We start from the raw sequence: 24,419 nt of genomic DNA on the forward strand, positions 1-24,419 counted from the left end.
GCTCTGATACACATACTGTAGAGCCATGTACCAGTGTGTCCATCACATGACCATGGACATGTGACCGTGGAGAGAATTGTATCCACTGGATGTAAACAATAAAGGCTCCTACTAAATAACAACATGCAACATAAATAAGCAGCTTGTATGAGTGCACAGTGGGGCATCAGTAACATCTGACTTGTAAAGAGACACATGAATATCTATCAGAGGAGATGGCATATGCACAGTAATGGCACCTCAGTGCAGCCCCAGAGGGCAGGCATTAATGTTCTTCTCATTCATATTAGTGAAATCAAGACAATCAAAAGTTTGCGGACTGAGCAACCAATAATTTCTGCCAAGGAACAAGTTAAGGTGGAATCAAGTATACTGAAAATCAGGTAAGTAGGAAAAAACTCCTTATCTTCCAGCATCTATTTTTTTTTTGTGTGTGGGGGGGGGGGGGGGGGGGTGTTCTTTACCATGAAAAGGGTTGTCCACTTTGAGCAATCCCTACTTGTCAGAAAGGTCCCTTGACAATAAGCAGATCACAAAATTCCCCAGTGCTGGGGCACCCAACAATAAGCTGTTTTCTGCTGGGAAACCTAATGTGCTGCAATATAGAAGTATTGCAGTGTACTATTGAATAAAACAATTGCATGAAAAAAAAAAAAAAAAGGATAGAAAGTTATAAAATAAACAAAAATTATTTTTCCCTTGGTTGAGCATGTGTCTTTTTTCAACTGTACTATGTAAAAGGCTTTATTATGGCAAAAAAAATAAAATCTAAAATACAAAAATCTACACGTAATTGGTATCGCCGAATGCATAAAAACCAGAACTACAAAATACTCGTTATTTATTCACCACGTTAAACGCCGCAAAAAAACACAAGAGTTACACAGAAAAACAATGACCGAAACGCTGTTTTTAACATGACCTTGGCAAAAAAAAAAAACAGGATAAAATGTAATAAAAAGTCGAACGTACTCCAAAATAGTGCTAGTGCTTTAACTCGTCCCACAAAACCAAGCCCTCATACAGCTAATAAATAAGGCCTCATTCACACGGCAGAGTTTTCCGGCCGGGTGCCGGCCGTTCATAAATCGGCCGGCACCCGGCTGCATTAGGAATAATAGACCCCTAATGGGGCTATTCACACGACCGATTTTTTGACGGCCGGAAAAACCGGCCGTCAAAAAATAGGACATGCGCTATCTTCGCCCGGGTACCCGGCCCCCCGGCTCCCATAGAAGTCTATGGGGCCGGGTAATACACGGCCATCACCGGGATGTGTCCCGAGTGATGGCCGGGTTTTCCGGAGCTTGCGCTCTATCTCCTCCTCCTCACAGCGCAGAGTGCATGTGAGGAGGAGGAGGAGTTGATGCCATTCTGACAAATGGCATCGCTGTACACTGTGTGGCAGGGCCGGGGTGTACAGCAGGTGGAAGGGAGCGCTGCGCTGGCTCCCTTCCCCTGCTTGAAAAGCACCCTGGCCCGGCGACACCTTCGATGGCGCCGCTAGCAGCTGCTGCTACTTTAGCGACGCCACTATAGCAGAGCGGGGAGGTATCTCCCCGCTCTATGTGCTAGCCGCACTTTAGCTCCTTGAAGGAGCGGAATCCCCGTGTTTTCGGGGATTCCGCTCCTGGACAGAGCGCTTGATGTCTCTGTCCATATCTGGGCAGTGACATCAGGGGAAACTCCTGAAGCGGAATCCCCGAACACATGGGGATTCCCCTTCAGGAGTTGCCGCTGATGTCACTGTCTGGATCTGCCCAGCCCGGCACGGATGCAAAACTTAATGCAAACCGGCCGGGCAAAATGGCCGATTTTACCGGCCGACACTCGGGCTCGGGAACGACCCGGTCGTGTGAATCCCACCTAAAAATGTTATTCGCATGGAAAGCGGCGACAAATAAAAATGATTTTAAAATTAGGCGTTTCTGTTGTGCAAAAGTAGTTTAAGATAAAAAATTAAAAATCGATTTGATATCGCTGTAATCATATAAACCCAGGGAATAAAATACCGCACGGTGAACGTGTAAAAACAAAACCCAAATAAGTACAGTGGAATTGCTGTGTTTTTTTTTAATATACAACACACATTATATGTAACAAAATGGTACTATTTTAAATACTACTCGTCCCGAAAATCATCAAGCCCTCATGTGGCTATGTCGACGTAAAAAAAAATTAAATGTCTTTTGGAATGCGGAGGGAAAATAAATAAATAAAAAATATCAGTTTCCATAAGGCCCAAAATAGTTGCGTGCTTAAGGGGTTAACAAGCTTTTTAGTTTGCACTGGAAGAGATACAATGGGGCACAACCTGGCATAAATACATTGATATATAAGCTTTGTTTTTAGCCTGGCACATATTAGCCTGCAACTTGTTGATAAATGTGGCAATTGCCGCACTGGCGAGAGACACCAGCACACCACTCTACATCTGGACTTGCACAAGAGACAATATCAAAATAATAAATCAAACTGAAAATTATTGAAGTCAATTTATGTGCATTAACAAAAGATTTAGAGACAAGTATCAAAAAAGAACTTCCACAATGTACGGAATACTCCTAAAATAAAACAAAGAACTCAAATAGATGTCATAACCACCTTCTACTTTCTCTAAGTGTTCTTCAATGGTGCTTCATCATAATAAAACACTGCACAGAATGATTCTTCCATTGTGAAGCTAAACCCAATGAGAATTACTGTCAAATGCAACCTTAGTCTCAGAAATGTAAAAATAGCCGACAATGCTTCCTTATCCGGTACATTCAGTATTAATGCATTACTTAGCCTAAAAGTCAAAATCACAATCGAGCCCAAAGTACTATTGCTGTAGAAAGAGAATGTTTTAAACTTTACAAATGCAAGACATCACAAAGAAAACAATTAAACAGTTGAAAAAAATACTAAAATCGTCAAGACCTCACAGTGTTTTTATAGTGCAGCGTATATATTAAGTAGGCCATAGATATGTGATGGAACCCAGCGGCCACCAATTGGTCATCAGACCATGTACAGATAAAGCCGGCCATACATTAGTGATTTCAGACGGCCGTTATCTGAATGACTTGTCCTTCATGATTGATCTGTGAAGGTTGTCGTTCTGGACAATGTCACAATTTGAAATAAAAAGTATCCAATCAACCTCCGCCGTGATCTGTGACCTGGTCTGGGCTTCTATTTATAGGATGCAGATCTGTCATTTCCAAGTACTGCACTCGACAACTACCAAAAGAAAAAAAAAAGAAAAAGCCAACACAGTATACTGATAAACCTCTCCACAAATAACGGCCCTCTGAGCAACAGCTCAGGCAACACGGCTGTCTCCATAATCATAGAAGGCCCCTTTCACACTGCATTTCATCTTCACATTTGACATATTAGTCAGGACTGGGGATAGCTACCACCGTCAGCCATCCATCCCAGTCTATATTTAACGTATAGGTCAAACGGTGGGCTTACATGAACACGAAGGGTCCTTCTACATTGGCCAATTTTGACCGTAACAACGAGCGCCGATCAACGAGGCAGCTCATTTATCGGCGCTCGTTTGCTCCTTTCACAAGGAGCCATGATCAGTAGTGGATGGGGACGAGCGATCGTTACTATGATCGCTCGTCCCCATGCATTACCATTATGTCGGCAGCACATCTTGCTGTTTACACAGGGAGATGTGCTGCTGAAAACTAGAATATTTTCTGCTGCATAAACGATACGATCAGCTGATGAACGTGTGTTTGCTCGTTGATCAGCTGATCGTTGCCCTGTTTACATAGGGCAATTATCGGGAACGAGCGTTCATATGAACGCTCGTTTGCCCGATTCGACTGTGTAAGAGAGCCTTAACTTTTCAAACAATTTATGCTGATCTAATAGTATACCGGATTAACCCCCTTAACACAAAATCATGTAACTGTATGTGACGAGGGTAAAGGGAAAGTATGCAGTGAGCTCACAGGCTGAGCACGCACCATACACACCGGGTGACGGCTGTTACACGCAGCCGACACCTCACTGCAACGGGCGGAATCAAAGTTCACTTTGATTCCGCCCGTTTAACAACTTAAATGCCACGGTCAATCGCGACATTTAAAGTGTTAGAATCAGGGGGACACCACCTCAAACACGCCATCGCGCCCCCTCCCTGTGGCGCGATCGGCCGGTAACAACGGTTGCTATGGCAGCATGGGGGCCTAACAAAGGCCCCCAGGTCCGCCATCTTTGTACTCATTTGAAGCTCTGCCTCCGGCAGGGCTTCAGAGGAGTCTGTCAGAATCACGATATACTGCAATACATTAGTATAGCAGTATATCATGCAAGCGATCCAAAAAGTAAAAAAAAACAAAACTGTTAAATAAGGTTTTTTGTTATGTTCCAAAAAAAACTTATTAAAAGTTTACGTTTTTCCCCTAAATCAATGTATAAAAAAAAACAAATTTTTGTTAACATAACAGGTATCGTCGCTTCAGTAAAAGTCCGAACTTTCACAATATAGTGTTGTTGAACCCGCTCTGTGAATGCTTCTGCGGTCCGGGCTCATGGAAAATAACGGCCGCAGAAATGTAAACAGCGCGCGATTTGCGGGCAGCTCGCCGCTGTCACTCTGTGGCTGGTTGACCCGGGAATCACGGCCATGCACATGGCTATGGTCGTGTGCATGAGGCCTAATAGAACACCTGTCAATGTTCAGCTAACAGGCATAATACACTGCAATACAGAAGTATTGCAGCGTATTATATGAGTTTAAAGAACCACCCCACTTTATTTTTTTATTTCACCCTCCATTTGTACATTGGTGTTTCAGTGGGGTGCTGTGTGCAAAAATACTTACTGTTTCCCGCATCTTGTCGTTTTCCGGGTCAAGCGCCGCTCACGTGATCTTCATTCTGACCTGGTCTGGAATTGCCGCTGTTCAGAAAACCGGAAGTAAGACTCTCAATGCATTCCTATGGAGCCTCGTTCTGGCTCCCATAGGAATGCATTGAGAGCCCGAGTTCCGGTTTATTCAAAAGCAGTGACTCCAGACAAGTCAGAGAGAGAATCACATGAGCAGCGCTTGACCAGAAAAATACAAGATGCGGGGATCGGCAAGTATTTTTACACACAGCACCCCACTTAAACACCAATGTACAAATGAGGGGGGGGGGGTACAATAAAAAAAATAAAGTGGGGTGTCCATTAAACGATCGCCTGGTCTAGTGCCTTAGTGGGACGACTACAAAAAAAAAGGGAAGATCAATAAAATGTTAACAAATATTAGTAAAACTAGACAAACCCTTTTTCCTAAACAAAAACGGTTATATTAAAAAAAAATATTTAGAAAGAGAAAAAAAAAAAAAAAGTACTCATAATTAGTAACATCACACTATAAAATTATTAAGTTAGTTATTTAACCCGCACTGTGAACGCCCTTAAAAAAAAATAAAAAATTATAATATAGAATGCCAAAATTGATAGGGATTTCATGGCTGAGGGTTTGTTTCTGTAGAGTTTTGTAAAATTGTGGTTTTATAGACCTGATCATTGGCAATTTGAGTACTTTATATGTAACGTCTACATATCTAAAAGTAAAGAGAGTTACAGGTCATCATATATAGTTAACATTAGGAGTGTTGCAAGAACAAAAAAAAAAAAAAAAAGTCAGAAAAAAAAAAACAAACAAAAAAAAAAAAAAACACACCTCTTCCAGTTACCCAGACACATGCCTTCATATCTGCTAAATGTGCACTTTGAAAGAGGAAGTAACAGAAAGTAAAGCCAACCAATAAGCATTTCCCTTCTAGTTAACTGGCAGACAGGACTACTAGCTGGGATAAAAGGTATTCAGCCAATGAGAAAGCTGTTGTCATAGGAAACACTGACATCAGAGACTAGTTACTGGCCAATGAACAGCCACAATTATCACATGCAGGAAGATGACAATGGCTGTATGCGGCCACAGCCGGCGACACATTGCAAAATCATCCCAAAGGATGGAAAAATAGGGAAGCGGCCTCACACATTGCTGACTCACCCTTACAAAAAGCTGACATAATGCAAATATGGTACATCCAGTACTTCCTGATTAACCCTATCCTTCCACCCGTTCACACTATTGGATATATAAAATCCACTTAGAGTTGATGGCTTGTTTTGTTTAGGGTACAATACAAATCTTTGCTTCTGTATGATAAACATTATAGGGTAGGAGGCAGAGAAACGTGTGAACATTAAATAGGTTAATAACTGAAGATAGTAGGACAAATATTCAGGGTTTAGTTGTTGTTTTTTAGCCCTAACAAACCATATGTTTGTGATATAACAAATAGAATATAAAAAAAACATTACAGTATATAAAAAAATTATAATATTTGTACATTCATTGACGTGACTATGGACAACTATTGTGTTGAGACAAATACACAAGCAATAACGGTTACATATAAGCAGTATAACGTCACATTAAAAGCATCCAGTATTTTTTTATTTTTACAAAGTCCTAACCGTGGTAACTAAAAAACGAGCAGAAAGGCCCCTCACATAAGCAGACCCCTACACACAGCTGTAAAGACAAAGAAAGAGGGGGAAGGGGGACTTCCAGAGAAATGAGCAAGCACTCTTCTTGTACAGTACAAACAAGAGAAGAAAAGGCAATGGCTGCTATTATTAATTCGAATCAAGTAAAACGTTTCAACAATATCAGAGGACCACACAAGGAAAAAAGAACCAGCCGGCTGTAAATAGTATTAGAAATGACATTAAAAGTAATGAAAATTAGACATTAAACATGTAGAATATAGAATGGTCTTGGGTTGTCACCACGCACATCAGATCCACATGACTGTAGCTGAATTGTAAGTTCACAAAACCACAAAGTCTCAATGTATGACCAAATGTAGGTGAAAAGTCACCACCCAACACCCAGCCAGTTCAGCCCCAAGGAAAAACTGAACGCTAGTGAACCAAATGTTCCAAACAAACCTTTATTATATGCAAGGTCATGTCAGACGGACAACTTACAATTTAAGCTTCGTTCACATCGGAGTCAGGGCTCTGTTCAGGCGTTCTGTCTGAGCTTTCCGCCAGGGGAACCCATGAACGGAACCCTGACAAAGAAACGGAAACCATAGGTTTCTGTTTACATCACCGTCGATTTCAATGGTAATGGATCCGGTGCAAATGGTTTCTGTTTGACTCTGTTGTGCAAGGGTTCCGCCGTTTTGCCGGAATGAATAGTGTAGTTGACTACGGTATTCATCCCGTCAAAACGATGGAACCCTTGCACACCGGAGGCAAACGGAAACCATTTGCACTGGATCCGTCACCATTGAAATCAATGGTGTTGCAAAAGGAAACCTATGGTTTCGATTTGTTTGTTTGTCAGGGTTCCATTCAAGGGTTCCCCCTGACGGAAAGCTCCAACTGAACGCCTGAACGGAGCCCTGACGGAGATGTGAATGAAGCCTTATGTACAGCGTTTTTACAGCACAATGCCAGGTTCTAAACTGCCAAAAGTATTGTAGATGTAATACTGCCCGCTGCGCATTGAGAAACCAACACGGAGGACAACCACGGTACAGAACCAGTACTGAGAACACGGTCGCTGAGCAAGACTGGCCACAATTACAACCAGTGAGGACAGGCTACAGGAGCGGTCACTAAAATTTGCCTCATGTATTTTGCATGTAACCAAAAAAGCAATGTCTGTGCCATAAAAGAGCAATGGTCACTACATCTAGTTTTAATAAATTATCACTTATAGGGTAAGTAAACGTTCAAAAAAACTTGACATGTCAGAAGTTTTGATCGGTGGGGTTCGAGCACTGAGACCCCCACGATAGCTAAAACGGAGCAGCAGAAGGGCTCGGGTGAGCTGTGCCGCTTCGTTTCTGTTCGGCTTTTCTCGGAAAGCCGAGTTAACGGTGTATGGGCTTAAACTTTCTATTGAGCCCGTACACCAATTGCTTGGCTTTCTGAGAAAAGCCGATCAGAAACTAAAGCGGCTAGGCACTCACCCGGGCTACTCCACCACTTTGTTTTAGCCATTGGTGGGGGTCTCAGTGCTCAGACCCACAAGGACCAAAACTTCTGACAGGTAACTATGACACGTCAGAAGTTTTTTGAAAGCTTAGTTACACGTTATAATATTTTGTCGAGGTTATTCAATCAAAATGTTATTAAAAACTGCTTAACGAGATGCTAAAAAGATAAGAACATATCTTTTTAGCGTCTCGTTAAGCAGTTTTTAATAAAATTTTAATTAGATACAAATGACTGGCAATGATCTTAGACTAAGTGCTCATGCTGGATCTTGTAGACTTGTTCTGAGCAATCACATTAAATGTTGGTCAACAATGTAGGTGAGGTCACTTGCAGACCAGTCAGTTGTCAGCATAGAGGAGGTTAGATAGTTAGTACGGCTGAAAAAAGACACATGTCCATCAAGTTCAACCAAGGGACGGAAAAAAATTCTACACATAGGAGCTAATACTATTTTGTTCTAGGAAATTATCTAACCCTGATCTAGGCTGATAAAGGAAGTAATGGACAGGACATAAATAAATATTCCTGAGCAGTCACATTGATTAAGATACATAGAGGAGAATAGTGTTCGTTGGGTGAAGAAAATAACCTGCACGAAAAAAAATAAATACAAAAATCTACTTTTATGCATTTTTATGAGAAATGCTTTTTTATAGTACATCGCCACCAAAATAATAAAACGTGAACTGTCCTCTGTTTGCACAGCCTTTTACTTATCAAAGCAGAAGAACTAGGGACGGATTTTGCTTGACAACAGGTGGTGAACAGCAGATTACAGGAAGGGAGACACCTAGTGGCAGTAGCTTCACACAGAATTTGCATGGATAAAGAGGCTAAATTTTAACAGTAAGTAAATGACAAAGTTGATGTATATCAGGTATACGATTAGATTAGCATCAGTGGTTTGAAAAGTTAGTATCCATTTTAGGTTCCACGTACGTTATTATCAGAGGATGTCATTAGACTAATATAACCTTCAGGCCCCTTTCACACGGCAGTATTTTGCATCAGTATGTGAAAGCCAAAACCAGTTGGTTCCAAATCATGAAAAGACTTACAAATCTGTCTATTATATTTTTTCGGTCTAGTTTTGGATTACAAATACTGAAGCAAAATACTGCTGTGTGAAAGAGTCCTAAAGTCCACATTAACAGCTATAGCGGTCATAAGCTCGCATCTCTCCCCTTGTGATACAGGCTCCTTGTGCTTAACTTTAAGCTATATCGGAGATCTGTCTTTGAGTTGCACAAGTGCTTTTGGATAGAGAACTAAATCATAAAATATATTTATGTTATCCTTAATCTGCCCTAGGATTCGCAGATATCACCATTTAAGTGGCACAGAACCTATTTGATGGACATCGAAAAACATAAATGTTACAGAAGTACAACATGACTGCCTCCACTGCTTGGTAGAAAGACAGCTGCTTGTTGAATATGGTGTTATTTTACCTAATAATAATAAATGTATATGGGTTTTCCTTGTGAACAACAAAGCTCTGAGAAGGCACAGATCAGTAAACCAGCATTAATGTAACAAGGTCATCTCCATTATCATTGTAAATAAACGGATGACTCTTTAGGCTCACATATGAGTAATATGACTGGATTCCAGCACGGCTTCAATCACCACAACTGTGAGTCACAGCAGAGAGGAATACGAGTGGGAGAATAAGGCAGGCACATCTTTCTCATTGGTACAATTAAATATCTTAAGATTTCTAAAAAGGTCTGGCCAATGGGTATGTAATATATACCTAGAAATGGATTGATGGCTGAAAATTCACCCTGTGAATAGCATGTAACACCCGCCATTTCCCAGTCTGCTACAGCAAAACCGCCTGCTTACATGGCTGACAGGATGGGTACAAGGATTTTTGTCTTGAATGTTAGCACCAAACCCTTTGTTGCCTCTGCACAGTATACACGAATGTTGGAACAAGGCTGCCTTATCAAGTGGTCCTCTGGGATTATATAAGTGGGTAAAAGCCTACGATGTCTAGTCCTACAAATTACAGTCCGTACAGAGAGGATGTGTGTCTTATAGAAACCTCCATACAAGACTTAGATAATACTGCAGGGAGCAATCAACACGTAACAAACAAAACGGCAGTGAAAGCTTCGGCCAAGAACCCGTTTTTGTGGTCTGAACATTATGAAGGTTTAGGACAAAGTTGGCCTTTTTAACCACATTTCTAAAACCCCAGGAAACCTCCTTCAAAACGGCTGTTGGGCATATGGTCCTTCTCCAAAACCCCTGGAGCCGAAAAGAATCTGAAAAATAAAATCAGAATTTTTCTGTCCCATCGCTACCATTACTTGAAATTTAAGCTATTGGGCAGTTACGGTTCACTCGTCTGTGTGACATTACATCATGGTAGGCTAGTAAACGCATTAGACTATGAAGATCCACTGCAGTTGAAACGATAAGTATATTATAGGGGTTGTTTTTTTTGGTTTGTTTTTTTAAGTATTTGTTTTTGGGGTTTTTTAAAAACACGCTGGCTCCTGGACAACTGCTGTAAACCAGATTACCAATCTCTTATTTTTTTAGACTGGTGCATGTTTTACCAGAGTGGGTATAAAAACATTGCTATTTTCCTATGTACACATCATGTAGATGGTCTTCGCTTTGAGTGCTGATCCACAATAGGCAGATGAGCAGACAGAGCAGGGGTGTAAACCTGTAGTTGACTGGTTAAGTAGAAGACTACTCCATTACAAATTAATATGTGAAGCGGTTTGTTTTTAACATTTGGGTGAAGAGGTGCTGTTATAGCAGACAGGTCTTGAATGGTAAACTACAGCTGAAAGTAAGACAGGTGATCTCTACGACACCACCTTTAGCTTGTTTCCACCAGTTGTGACGGTGGTTAGTCATGATCATATGCTATGTATTGAAGTTTTCTTTTTAAAGTGTAGATGAGCGCTAAGATTCTTCTTGTCCCGGTTTATTTTTGTTGTGAAGGGCTTTGAAGTTATGCCTCTATTTTGGTACGGTTGGTTTTACAGGCATCAGTGACAAGGTGCCGTGCATTCGTTGTGGTTTTTCTACCTCAATAATACTGTACTGCCATTTGGAGAACTCTTCCTTCCCAGTCAACAGCTTAACATTCTTCAGTTTATCAGGAATGCAGATGAAGGTTTGCTGTACTATTCTTGCTCCGTCACTGAAACCTGGAATAGGTGCCATTTCTCAAGCACCATCTGCTACCAACATTCATGGGCTGTTTCCTATCTGCAGACCACAAAGAACTGGTTTTCTAACTGTTCCTCTATTAACATTAATTATGATGGCCCAATCATGTGATTACCTAGTTATTAAATATCACACTTGGGTGTAGGCGGATGTTCGGAATTAACCGTACGCCTGAGTGTGTTTGTGCGCGTTATACATTCCTTTTATGTGAAGCAGTCATCTTATTTACATACTTAGGCTGGGAAAACTAAAAAACAAAACAAAACCATACCTGATAAATATATAGGTGCGCAGTCATTAATATAAACCCTCATGGGGTCAACAATAGAGTTTCAACAATACAAACATTCTCTAATTTTCCATGCCCCTAAGCACACTGAAACCAAACCAGTTGTAAAGAAACAAAATACTATTGTGTGACCCTTAAACAAAGATCAGTGTGACAGGATACATATGGGGGGGGGGGGTTTATTCAATAATGCTGAACATGTTCGGCCCATCAAATGTTTAGCTTATGGAAAACTAGTGATACTGCCTTTCTTCAATCTTTTCGCTTTTGTCGAATTTAAGAAAACAGTAGGCAAGTCATTTTTATAGACTGGTAAGTATGCAGAATGATAAATATGGAGAAGATCTAATTAAATATTTTACAACAGTGACCCAAACGGACAAGAACAACAACAAAGGACAAAAGAGATTTTCAGAAACGGCTGGTAAACCAATCCATTTGCACGTAGATCATGCCATTATTTAATATTGTTTTTTTATTTTGCTTTGATACGTAGCGTAAGAGTATAACTATTCCTTTGTGTTCTCTAAACATAATGCACTATGTACCGAAGGCCACAAGCCTGATGCTGCACCCTTTATGGGATTGTGGTTGCCACAAGCCTGACGCTGCACCCTTTATGGGATTGTGGCTGCCACAAGCCTGATGCTGCACCCTTTATGGGATTGTGGCAACCACAATACCAGGAAACAATCCTCCCTCTTAAAATAAATCTATATATAATTATAATTGTGATCAATTATTAAGTTTTCCAAACGAAATATATACATACATATCTTTTATTATACGTTAGAAGATGGTGACCAAAATTATTACAAAACCAAAATAGAAGTCAAACTAACCGGTGATTTTGCTTTGGAATATCTGAAGTCCTCTTGCTCTTTTTTCTCATCTTGGTTGGTTTGCTCTCGAACATTTCTGTACCCAATGCTGGGTATGACATATTCGACTCCTAGATCTAAATCTTTCATCTTCTCTTAGCATTGAGTGCCTCTAGAGACTCAGCGTTCACTAAAACTGGAAAACAAAAATAAAATGTTTACTTAATAAAAGTTCGCATCACCATTAACTCCTCTAAAACCAGCTGACTAGTCATTTCATTGCCCCTGGTCACATGCTTATCCAAAACTATGCACATGCCCGGGCAAGTCTGCAATAAGTGGGGGCTGATAGAACGAATCGAGGGATTCTATTAGAATGGCTTCATTTCATTTCTGCCTGCATAGCTTGAATCATGACATCATACGTTGGTTGGAGAAAAAGCAGCAGGCGGATCAGTATAAAAAGGAAAAATAGGAGCAGAATAGACGCATCAGGGTTGGCAGAATACAAGCCATTGATATTACACCGGTTACAATGGTTATGGCCAGCACTAGTCTTAGATCAGAAGTTGTTCATATAGAGAAATGGGAAGTTTAACACTAAATTATTTACTGATCACTTCAAGTTTTTTCTTATTTTAAGACTAAATACTTGTAGTGCCTGAAGACCATGGAATATCAAGACCTGTAGTTATAGCTCGGTTAATGAAGGCCTCCAGCTCAGTCACCTTCCACTGAAACAAGGCCACACAATCTAGCACAAGTCCATGAATACCCGGCATCTCCTCCTTATCAGAGCCCAGGGATCGCGCTTCATGCTGCAGTCTTCATAAATACCTGTATCTCTGCGGATCAGTGCGGCAGCTCTGCCAACTACAGTGCCAGTAATAACTATATAACAATACCAGCATACAGTATGCCACCCCCACCTGCACTGTGCGAAGAGAAAGGAACCAGCGATATGCTAAGTACGCCCCCTAGAGTCCGGTATAAAAATTAGACAGACAAACAAAAAAAAGGGAAGCGGCACAGCAAGAGCCGAACACCCTGCAGCCGGACCGAGCAGCATCTCTAGAGGACGCGGTCAGAATATATCTCTCAGGAAGCGGTCACTTCGCTCCTTCGGTTGCTAAAACTGCCGACTGTGTGAGGTAACCGGATTAGAAGAATAGCACCAGCAATGTCACCTCTGTCTAGTAATAAAGGCCGACATTGCGTCAGGAAGGCGGCGGGCCGTTAACGGTCAGACTCATGACTATTGTGTTCTGCTCCTAGAGCCTCAGGTGTCGAATGACAATGGGAGAGCTTCTGACGCTAGGAATGAATATGGGGGTAACTTTGACTGCGCCCTCATACAGCTCATTCAAATTCACTCTCCTCTAAACGTCGGTGACGCTAAGGAGCCCCGTTACCTGGCAGGTTGTGAGCGCAGGTAGCTGGGGTTCAGTGCTGTTACAAGCTCCGGTCCTGTCTCTTCCACTGCGGCTCTTCAACTCAGCAAAACAAGCAGCCGGGCGGCGGGGGAGTCCAGGGAGAAATGCACTGCGCCTGCTCAGTGTCAGTAGAGGCTGGCTGTAGTTCGTTGGTAGACGGGAAATGTAGTTCTTGTATAACTGAACAGCTTCGGAGAAATGCTAATTAAAGACTTCAACTCCCAGGATTCGCTTGGCCTAGTAGAGGCGTCACTGTGCTATCAAAGAGAAGCGTGGGATGGCCTCTTGCCGGAGCCACGCCCCCACGTTCGTGCTGCGGCAGCACCCTCTGGAACGTTCTGTGTGGAGATATGAGTGAGGCCATTTTAGGCCTGGGTGTGACGGTCCCTCTTATTGTGCTGCCAGAACCACTATTGTAATTCTGACATGTTATCATCTTTATAGCCCACAGCTTAGATTTGCTGATCCATTAATTAAAGGTCTATTCTACACCATAATATAGGCAGAAATAGTCATTTGGAGTCCTAATTCTTCATCAACCTAAATTTAATAAAGTAACAAATTCAAAAATCTTCAATAGCCTGGGCTAGGGAGCAGGTGCGTAACTAGAAATTGCTGGCCCAGGTACCAAACATTGGAATGAGAAAACCAGACCCCAATATTAATCAGACCCCTGAACAGGCCTTTAAATTAATTTAGACACCGTACCCCTAAATTAAAGTCTTAGTGACCAGCCTATTTTAGGCCTTAAAGAGGCTCTGTCACCGGATTATAAGTGCCCTATCTCCTACATAATCTGATCAGCGCTGTAATGTAGATAACAGCAGTGGTTTTTATTTTGAAAAACGATCATTTTTGAGCAAGTTATGAGCAATTTTGAATTTATGCTAATGACTTTCTTAATATACAACTGGGCGTGTTTTAACTTTTGACCAAGTTGGCGTTGTAAAGAGAAGTGTATGATGCTGACCAATCAGTGTCATACACTTCTCTCCATTCATGTCCATTTGTACTCAGCACAGCGTGAGATCACGCTGTGCTGTCACATACACCCACATTAACTTTACTGAAGTGTCTTGAGAGTGAATAGACATTGCCTCCAGCCAGGATGCGATGTCTATTCACAATCCTGACACAACGGTAAAGTTTGTGTGGGACTTAATCGCTGCACATCGTGATCTCGTGAGATCATGCTATGAATGACAGCACAGCGTCATCTTTACCGAAGTGTCGGCAGTGTGAATAGACATCGCATCCTGGCTGGAGGCAATGTCTATTCACTCTCAAGAAACTTTAGTAAAGTTAATGTGGGTGTATGTGACAGCACAGCGTGATCTCGCGAGATCACGCTGTGCAGTGAATACAAATGGACATGAATGGAGGGAAATGTATGGTCAGTGATTGGTCAGCCTCATACACTCCTCTGTACAACGCCCACTTGGTCAAAAAGTAAAAACACTCCTAGTTTGGGCAATAAGAAAGTAATTAGCATAAAAATAACATTACATTACAGCGCCAATCAGATTATGTAGGAGATAGAGCATTTATAATCTGGTGACAGAGCCTCTTTAATTACCAAGCAATTTTTTCTAGTTTTTCCATCGTCTGATTTAAAGAGCTCTAACTTTTATTTTTCCGTCTAAATAGCTGTCTACATAGGATTTTTTTTTTTTTTTTTGCGGGATTAGTTGTACTTTAGTTGGCACCATTTTGTGGTACATATAATTTTTTGCTTATCTTTTATTAACTTTTTTGGGGGGGGGAATAGAAAAAAAAACAGCAATTCTGCCATTGTTCTATGAGTTTTAAATTTACGCCGTTTACCGTGCGGCACAAATAACATGTTACCTTTATTCTATGTGTCGGTACAATTACAATGATACCACATAAGTAGAGGTTTTTTATGTTTTACTACTTTTGCACAATAAAAATACTTTTGAACTGAAATTATTTGTTTTTGCATCGTCTCTTTCCAAGAGCCATAACCTTTTTATTTTTCCGTCAACTGTAGCCTCTGTCGCCTGGTGCCGATGTGTCCTCGCTCGTCTGACACGATACAGGACCTGGGGCAGGAAGTGACGTCACAGCGTGATCTCTGGAGAACACGCTGTGTGTCTGTGCATTGCCAGAAGCTGGGTGTTAATGAAGAGAAGTGGATGATGCTGATTCGTCAGCATCATACACTTCTATTCACAACGCCCAGCTAGTAAAACAAGTAAAAACGCCGAGATGTACACACAATACACGCCCAGTTGGACATAACTTTAAACATGCCCAGTTGTACTTAAAGAGGCTCTGTCACCAGATTTTGCAACCCCTATCTGCTATTGCAGCAGATAGGCGCTGCAATGTAGATTACAGTAACGTTTTTATTTTTAAAAAACGAGCATTTTTGGCCAAGTTATGACCATTTTTGTAATTATGCAAATGAGGCTTGCAAAAGTCCAAGTGGGTGTGTTTAAAAGTACAAGTCCAAGTGGGCGTGTATTAGGTGCGTACATCGGGGCGTTTTTAATACTTTTACTAGCTGGGCGCTGTGAAGAGAAGTAACATCCTCTTCTCTTCAGAACGCCCAGCTTCTGACAGTGCAGATCTGTGACGTCACTCACAGGTCCTGCATCGTGACGGCCACATCGGCAGCAGAGGCTACAGTTGATTCTGCAGCAGCATCAGCGTTTGCAGGTAAGATCGACTTACCTGCAAACGCTGATGCTGCTGCAGAATCAGCTGTAGCCTCTGGTGCCGATGTGGCCGTCACGATGCAGGACCTGTGAGTGACGTCACAGATCTGCACTGTCACAAGCTGGGCGTTCTGAAGAGAAGAGGATGTTACTTCTCATCAGAGCGCCCAGCTAGTAAAAGTATTAAAAACGCCCCGATGTACGCACCTAATACACACCCACTTGGACTTGTACTTTTAAACACACCCACTTGGACTTTTGCAAGCCTCATTTGCATAACTACAAAAATGGTCATAACTTGGCCAAAAATGCTCGTTTTTTTAAAATAAAAACGTTACTGTAATCTACATTGCAGCGCCTATCTGCTGCAATAGCAGATAGGGGTTGCAAAATCTGGTGACAGAGCCTCTTTAAGAAAGGCTCATTTGCATAAATATAAAAATGGTCATAACTTGGCCAAAAATGCTTGTTTTTAAAAAAAAACAAAACGTTACTGTAATCTACATTGCAGCGCCGATCTGCTGCAATAGGAGATAGGGGTTGCAAAATCTGGTGACAGAGCCTCTTTAAGGCTATGTAAACCTTTGAATGTCAATTTTTTAGTAAAGAGCTCAGTCCGTGTGATTGGTGCAACTTTATAAATAGTTTTTATTAAAATTTTGTTTTACTTTTTGAGGTACAACTGCTTTTTAATAAAACTATTTATAAAGCTGCACCAATCACTGAATAACCTTTTTATTAATTTAGGTGTTTTTATTTAATACAATTTTTATATGTACTTTATTTTTTCACAAATATTTTTTTTTATTAACACTTTTTTAATTCACTGGGGGCTGCCATGTTTTATTTCCTCTGTGTATGTGTCTCTTAAAGAGGCTCTGTCACCAGATTTTGCAACCCCTATCTGCTATTGCAGCAGATAGGCGCTGCAATGTAGATTACAGTAACGTGTTTATTTTAAAAAAACGAGCATTTTTGGCCAAGTTATGACCATTTTTGTATTTATGCAAATGAGGCTTGCAAAAGTCCAAGTGGGCGTGTATTATGTGCGTACATCGGGGCGTTTTTACTACTTTTACTAGCTGGGCGTTCTGACGAGAAGTATCATCCACTTCTCTTCAGAACGCCCAGCTTCTGGCAGTGCAGACACACAGCGTGTTCTCGAGAGATCACGCTGTGACGTCACTCACAGGTCCAGCATCGTGTCGGACGAGCGAGGACACATCGGCACCAGAGGCTACAGTTGATTCTGCAGCAGCATCAGCGTTTGCAGGTAAGTCGATGTAGCTACTTACCTGCAAACGCTGATGCTGCTGCAGAATCAACTGTAGCCTCTGGTGCCGATGTGGCCGACACGATGCAGGACCTGGGGCAGGAAGTGAGTGACGTCACAGATCTGCACTGCCAGAAGCTGGGCGTTCTGAAGAGAAGTGGATGATACTTCTCGTGAGAACGCCCAGCTAGTAAAAGTAGTAAAAACGCCCCGATGTACGCACATAATACACGCCCACTTGGACTTTTGCAAGCCTCATTTGCATAAATAAAAAAATGGTCATAACTTGGATAAAAATGCTCGTTTTTAAAAAAATAAAAACGTTACTGTAATCTACATTGCAGCGCCTATCTGCTGCAATAGCAGATAGGGGTTGCAAAATCTGGTGACAGAGCCTCTTTAACGACACATACACAGATGGAATACGGTAGCTACAGGGCATAGGACATAATGAAAGGAAGCCGTTCGTCACATCCTGTGCTTCTGCCGTCTCGCTCTGTACTGCGCATGTGCAGTTCAGAGCGACCCAGCACACACACACAAACCCCCCCAAACATTCAGGTAAGGTGTGTGCGTGGTCTGTGTGTGGTGTGGTTGCATGTTTGGGGCGGGTTAGTTTGTGCAGGGGGGGGTGCGCTCAATGAAGCAGCGGTGCTTGCCGCTGTTCCTTCAAAAGAGCTGATTGGCGGATGTTTTGAAGGATCAGCGGCAAGCACCGCTGCTTCGTCGTACCTTGCTCCTACTGTGAACCGGCGTGTAACTACATGAATGAATGAATGAAGAAGCAGCGGCATATTACTAACTTTTATTTTTTTTGTTTTGCAGGTTCCACTGGACCGTTTGGACTACATCGTAGATTCATTGGACTACTTAGATTATCTACTTTTTCTTTTCTTTTAATAAAATTATGAAAGAGGGTTGTGTGGGGAGTTTTTATTTCAATAAAAAATTATTTTCTTATATCTGTTTTTTTTAATACTTTATTACCACCATAGCAATGGCAGTTGTCTGTTTGACGACATCCAGAACTAAGGCGGGGCTTAGTGTTAGCCAGTGAAAAATCTAGCACTAAACCCCTATTATTACCCCGGTACGCAGCGCCACCAGAGATATCGAAAAGAGCTGGGTACGATCCAGTACCCGACTAGTTGTAGTGAGGGTCGGGCACCGGGGCGGCCGCAGGCTAGTATTTTAAGGCCAGGAAGGGTCAAAAACTGTGGCCCTTACCACCCTGGTAATGCTAGGCTGCGGCTGTTTTACTGTATCTGGCTGGTTACAAAAATGGGGGGGGACCCTGCGTAATTTAAAAAAAAAAAAAAAAAAAAAGAATAAATTTACGAAAACTACGTCCCCCTTATTTATTATAACCAGCCAGATACAATAAAGCAGCCACAGCCTAGCATTACCAGGGTGGGAAGGGTAACTGGTTTTGGCCCTTCCCAGCCTAATAATAACAGTTGGTGGCCGACCATCACTACAGATGGTCCGGTACTGGTTCGTACTCAGCTCTTCCTGATACCCCTGGTGGTGGTGGTAAAGGGGTAATAATGAGGGGTTACTGCTAGCTTTTTTACTGGCTAACACTAAGCCCCGCCTTAGTAATGGACGTCGTCAAACAGACAACTGCCATTACTAAGGTGGTAATAAAGTATTAAAAAACAGCTATAACTCCCTGTTCACACAGAGCTTGGTGGCGCTGATTTTGATGTGGAAATCGCGTCGGGAATCAGTGCCATCAAACCCCCGAAATCTCTCTGCATTGATTTTAATGGGAGGCAGAGGCGTTTTTTCCTCCGGTGGCTTTTGTCCGCTCACGGGGTGAAAAAAAGCACCGTTTCCTTTCTTGCGGCTTCCGCCTCTGACCTCCCGTTGAAATCGTTTCAGAGGCGTTTTTGCCAATGGTTCTTGCATTAACTTCAATGGCAGTGGATGAAGATAGCAGAAAAAAAGTGCAGGCAGTCTAAAATCGGCTTCAAAATTCCTGAAGGAATTCTGAGGCACATTTTTTTTCCGCCTGCAAAAAAATTTGTGTCAACAGGGCCTAAAGGTGTATTCACACAGTGCAGTTTTGTTTCATCTTTCCCGCACGGCCAAAAACCACATCGAATAGCGCATGCATTTTTAGCACAGTTTTTCCAGTGCGGTTTTCTGCCGAACTGTTTGAATACACCCTAAGAAAATGTTTTTTTTATTCAAATAAAAACTATCCCGCACAACCCGTGTTAACCATTTTATTTAAAAAAAAAAAAGCAAAACATAGATCATCAAAGTAGTCCAACGTATCTACAACGTAGTCCAAATGGTCGAGCAGAACCTGCAAAATCTCTACGTATAATAAATATGGAAACTTTGCGTGTCTGTACATTGAAAATAATTGCTAAAAAAAATAATTGGAGGTTGAAGGATAAGTGATAGGATTATTTTTGGAATTTTTGTCTGTTTGTTTGTGCACGCATCACGTAAAAACTACTGACCCAATTCGGATGGAGTTTTTAGAAAAACATAGGGGTCAACTTGAAGTAACATCAGATCGCTGCTATCATTTACCTGCTGCCTCACAAGAATGTAAACTACAATCTGATTGGTTGCTATGGACAAAAGTTCCATCATTTGTTTATTTTGGTTCTTACACATAGAAGGGAGATAACATAACCAATCAGGTTGCTGCTTTCATTCTCCTAGCTACTTCACAAGAATCTAAACTGTAATCTGATTGGTTGCTATGGACAACAGTTCCAACATTTGTCTGTATTGGATGTTGCACATAGAAGAGAGATAAAGCACCCAATCCGCTCGCTGCTTTCATGCATCTAGCTGCCTCAAAAAACTGTAATCTGATTGGTTGGTTCAAAGGGCTCGCACAAAGGCCTCTCGGTCTCAAGAGAGTAAGGGCCTGTTCACATCACATGGCCGTTTTTCCCTGTCGTGTGAATAAGGCCTAAATGCCTTTCAGAAAAAGATCAAATATTTCTCAATATAGCAGAAATGCAAAAAGAATGAGTCTAATTAGTTCTCAAGAATCTGTAAAGGATCTGCCAGACACAGCAGATGTGTCGACGCCCGTGGGTAATCAGTCTGCACCTGCTCCTAAGTCTGAGAGAGTGACACAATCTTCTACCAGTCAGGCCTGATTTACACGAGCGTGTGCGTTTTGCGCGCGCAAAAAACGCTGCGTTTTGCGTGCGCAAAAGGCACTTGACAGCTCCGTGTGTCATCCGTGTATGATGCGCGGCTGCGTGATTTTCGCGCAGCCGCCATCATAGAGATGAGGCTAGTCGACGCCCGTCACTGTCCAAGGTGCTGAAAGAGCTAACTGATCGGCAGTAACTCTTTCAGCACCCTCGACAGTGAATGCCGATCACAATATACACCAACCTGTGAATAAAGAAAGACATTCAAACTTACCATGAACTGCCTGCTTCCTCCAGTCCGGTCTCCCGGCCGTTGCCTTGGTGACGCGTCCCTCTCTTGTCGTCCGGCCCCACCTCCCAGGATGACGCGGCAGTCCATGAGACCGCTGCAGCCTGTGATTGGCTGCAGCCTGTGCTTGGCCTGTGATTGGCTGGAGCTGTCACTTGGACTGAACTGTCATCCCGGGAGGTCGGACTGGAGGAAGGAGCCGGGACTTATCGGTAAGTCCGAACTTCTGTTTTTTTTTACACGTATATGTATATTGTGATCGAAAGTCACTGTCCATGGTGCTGAAACAGTTTAAGTCTTTCAGCACCGTGGGCAGTGACTGTCTCCTGACGTCGCGTACCCGAACATTTTTTGCCGGGTTCGGTCAAAACGAGTTCGGCCGAACCCGGTGAAGTTCGGTGCGCTCATCTCTAATTTGACACTCCGTTTGGATGTTTGTAAACAGAAAAGCACGTGGTGCTTTTCTGTTTACATTCATCCTTTTGACAGCTCTTGCGCGAATAACGCAGTTCGCACGGAAGTGCTTCCGTGCGGCATGCGTGGTTTTCACGCACCCATTGACTTCAATGGGTGCGTGGATGCGCGAAAAACGCACGATTATAGAACATGTCGTGAGTTTTACGCAACGCACTCACGCTGCGCAAAATTCACGCATCGTCTAAACTGCCCCATAGAGTAATATAGGTGCGTACGACACGCGTGAAAAGCACGCGCGTCGCACGCGCGTATATTACGCTCGTGTAAATGAGGCCTCAGGCTGGGAGGCTGAGGAGTGGGAGAGCCTATCACAGCCTGGCCAGACGGAGCTAGCTCCCGCCCTCTGTCTATTTATACCTGCATTTCCTGCTCCTCCTTTACCTGTGATTCTTTTCTGTTTCCTGGCTATGCTGCTACTGCTATGATTATTGATCTTGCTTCATTTTTTTGACCCTGGCTTTACTGACTACGCTCCTGCTCTGCGATTTGTACCTCGTGCACTCCTGGTTTGACTCGGCTCGTTCACTACTCTTTGTGCTCACTGTGTTGCCGTGGGCAACTGCCCCATTTCCTTTAGCTTCTGTGTACGCTTGTCTGTTTGTCTGTCGTGCACTTATTGAGCGTAGGGACCGTCGCCCAGTTGTACGCCGTCGCCTAGAACAGGCCGTTGCAAGTAGGCAGGGACTGAGTGACGGGTAGATTAGGGCTCACCTGTCTGTCTCCCTACCCCGTCATTACAGAATCTGAAGAAGATCATGGGGCGACACTTACTGCAGCTCAAGAACGTCAGGCCGGAACTCGCGCATCAGAAACTTCTACCCAGCGTGAGTCTTGGCTAAGTACACAGCGTGCTCGCATGGTGGCCTCTCGGTCTCTGGAGAGAAACGAGGAACGCGAAGCGCGACTATGCTGACCGACAGCGCCATGCATCGTCACGCGAGTCTGAAACTTTCACCGACAGAGAATCTCGCTTGAGTTGTCAGAGAGCTCGCACAGCGGCCTCTCGAGAGCTTGAAAGTAGTGAAGAACGCGAAGCACGATTAACGCCGATCGCAAACGTCACAACTATGCCAGAGCTCTCGAAAGCGAAGACCAATATTAACGATGATTGGAATCAGCCAGAGAGAATTATGAACGCACGCACCAAGATAATGAAAGTTATTTATTGACTGAAAGGGAAAGAGTAGATGAAATACGACAGGCAGAAACAGAAGAACAACGTCAATCACGCTTAGAAGCTGATCGAATTCGACACTCTCTTAATAGAATGTCTATTTCATCAGAAGATTCCGATGAGCCTCAGGAGTATGGTGCAGCAAACAAATTTGTTCCTTGGGTCAATAAGGAAACAGCAGGTTTTATGTATTCGCCTCGGATTGACTATGCTGATTTCGCTTCCGTAGGTAGTATGGTCGTAATCTGCAATTTTTGTGGTGCTCTCAAATGGTGAAAAGAACCAAATGGAATCTGTTGTTCAAGTGGTAAAGTTCACATTTAAAAAATTTCAAGAACCTCCAGAGCTTATAAACCAACTTTTAAATGGTGACCATCCACAATCAAAACACTTCTTAGACAGTATCCGTTTATATAACAGCACATTTAAAATTACATCTTTTGGGGCAAAACTAATTAAAGAGGGACCATTCCTGCCAACCTTCAAGGTGCAGGCCCAAGTTTACCATCTCATCGGATCTTTGCTACCACAAGATGAGCCAAAATTTCTACAGACTTACTTAGAATCAGATTACAATGAACAGGCCAATATCAGAAATCAGAACTTTCCACAACTAAATAGTAACCTTATATCTCCATTTCAAAACATGCTGCATCAGGTGAATCCGTACGTGCATAGTTTCAAATCTACATTACAGTCTATTCCCCAGGGGCAATGCAATGATTACAAACTGATCATCAGCGCAGATAGTCGTCCGCTTGCTAAACACCACGCCAGGTATAACGCCCACCTGTCACAGATGAAGTTGCAGTGGTTTTAGTTGATGCCATTCAACAAGATAATAACGTGGAAAACTTAGGGCGATTAGTTATCTTGCCATCCAGTTACATGCATAAACGTACACAAGATGCTTTCTGCTACATACGAAAATATGTCCGGCCTGACCTTTTCATAACGTTCACAACTAATCCAAAGTGGTACGAAATTTCCCAAGAACTTCTCGCAGGACAGGCGTCTTATGATAGACATGATATTATAGCCAGAGTTTTCCACTTAATCGACCTGATCACAAAACAAAAAGTTTTCAGTTCAGCTCTTTGTTTCATGTACAGCGTTGAGTGGCAAATGCGTGACTTGCCACACGCCCACATTCTCCTGTGGCTGCAAGAAAAAATTTGTCACGATGCTGTTGACACGGTCATAAGTGCTGAATTTCCTGACCGGAACTAGGATACGATATTGCATGAGATTGTAAAGACGCACATGGTTCATGGGCCATGCGGCGCTTTTAATAGAAACTCTCCTTGCATGCAGTATGGTCATTGCTCTAAAAGATACCCTAGAGCGCTATTAGAGCAAACTGTGTCAGGGGAAAATGGGTATCCGTTGTATCGTCGAAGATCCCCCCTACAAGGCGGTTTCACAGCTACAGTTAGGTTACATGGTCAAGAAATTGATTTGGACAATCGATGGGTTGTACCCTATTCACCGGTGTTATCAAGAACATTTCAAGCTCACATCAACGTCGAAATATGTAACAGCGTCGAAGCCATCAAATATATCTGTAAATACGTCAATAAGGGCAGTGACCAGGCCACGTTTGCAATGAGAAATAATAATGAATACGACGA

General features: G+C 42.5%; 1 protein-coding gene across 4 annotated transcripts in view; it reads right to left on the reverse strand.

The window, feature by feature from the left end:
• ABCC5 (ATP binding cassette subfamily C member 5) overlaps positions 1 to 13,960 on the reverse strand; it is a 106,221-nt gene extending 92,261 nt beyond the window's left edge. Inside the window, exons 1-2 of one of the 4 annotated variants that reach the window (XM_075861871.1) lie at positions 13,743 to 13,919; positions 12,352 to 12,526 (exon numbers count right to left, since the gene is read on the reverse strand). In XM_075861871.1, coding sequence (XP_075717986.1) covers positions 12,352 to 12,480 — 129 coding nt within the window. In that variant the 5' untranslated portion in view covers positions 12,481 to 12,526; positions 13,743 to 13,919. Of the gene's footprint in view, positions 1 to 12,351; positions 12,527 to 13,167; positions 13,228 to 13,742 lie in introns of those variants that run through there. The other 3 variants (XM_075861872.1, XM_075861873.1, XM_075861874.1) reach the window with 3 other exon arrangements.
• Between the last annotated feature and the right edge of the window lie 10,459 nt (positions 13,961 to 24,419).

Source organism: Rhinoderma darwinii, chromosome 4 (genome assembly GCF_050947455.1).
Source record: "Rhinoderma darwinii isolate aRhiDar2 chromosome 4, aRhiDar2.hap1, whole genome shotgun sequence".
In the NCBI taxonomy this organism is placed as follows: Eukaryota; Metazoa; Chordata; class Amphibia; order Anura; family Rhinodermatidae; genus Rhinoderma; species Rhinoderma darwinii.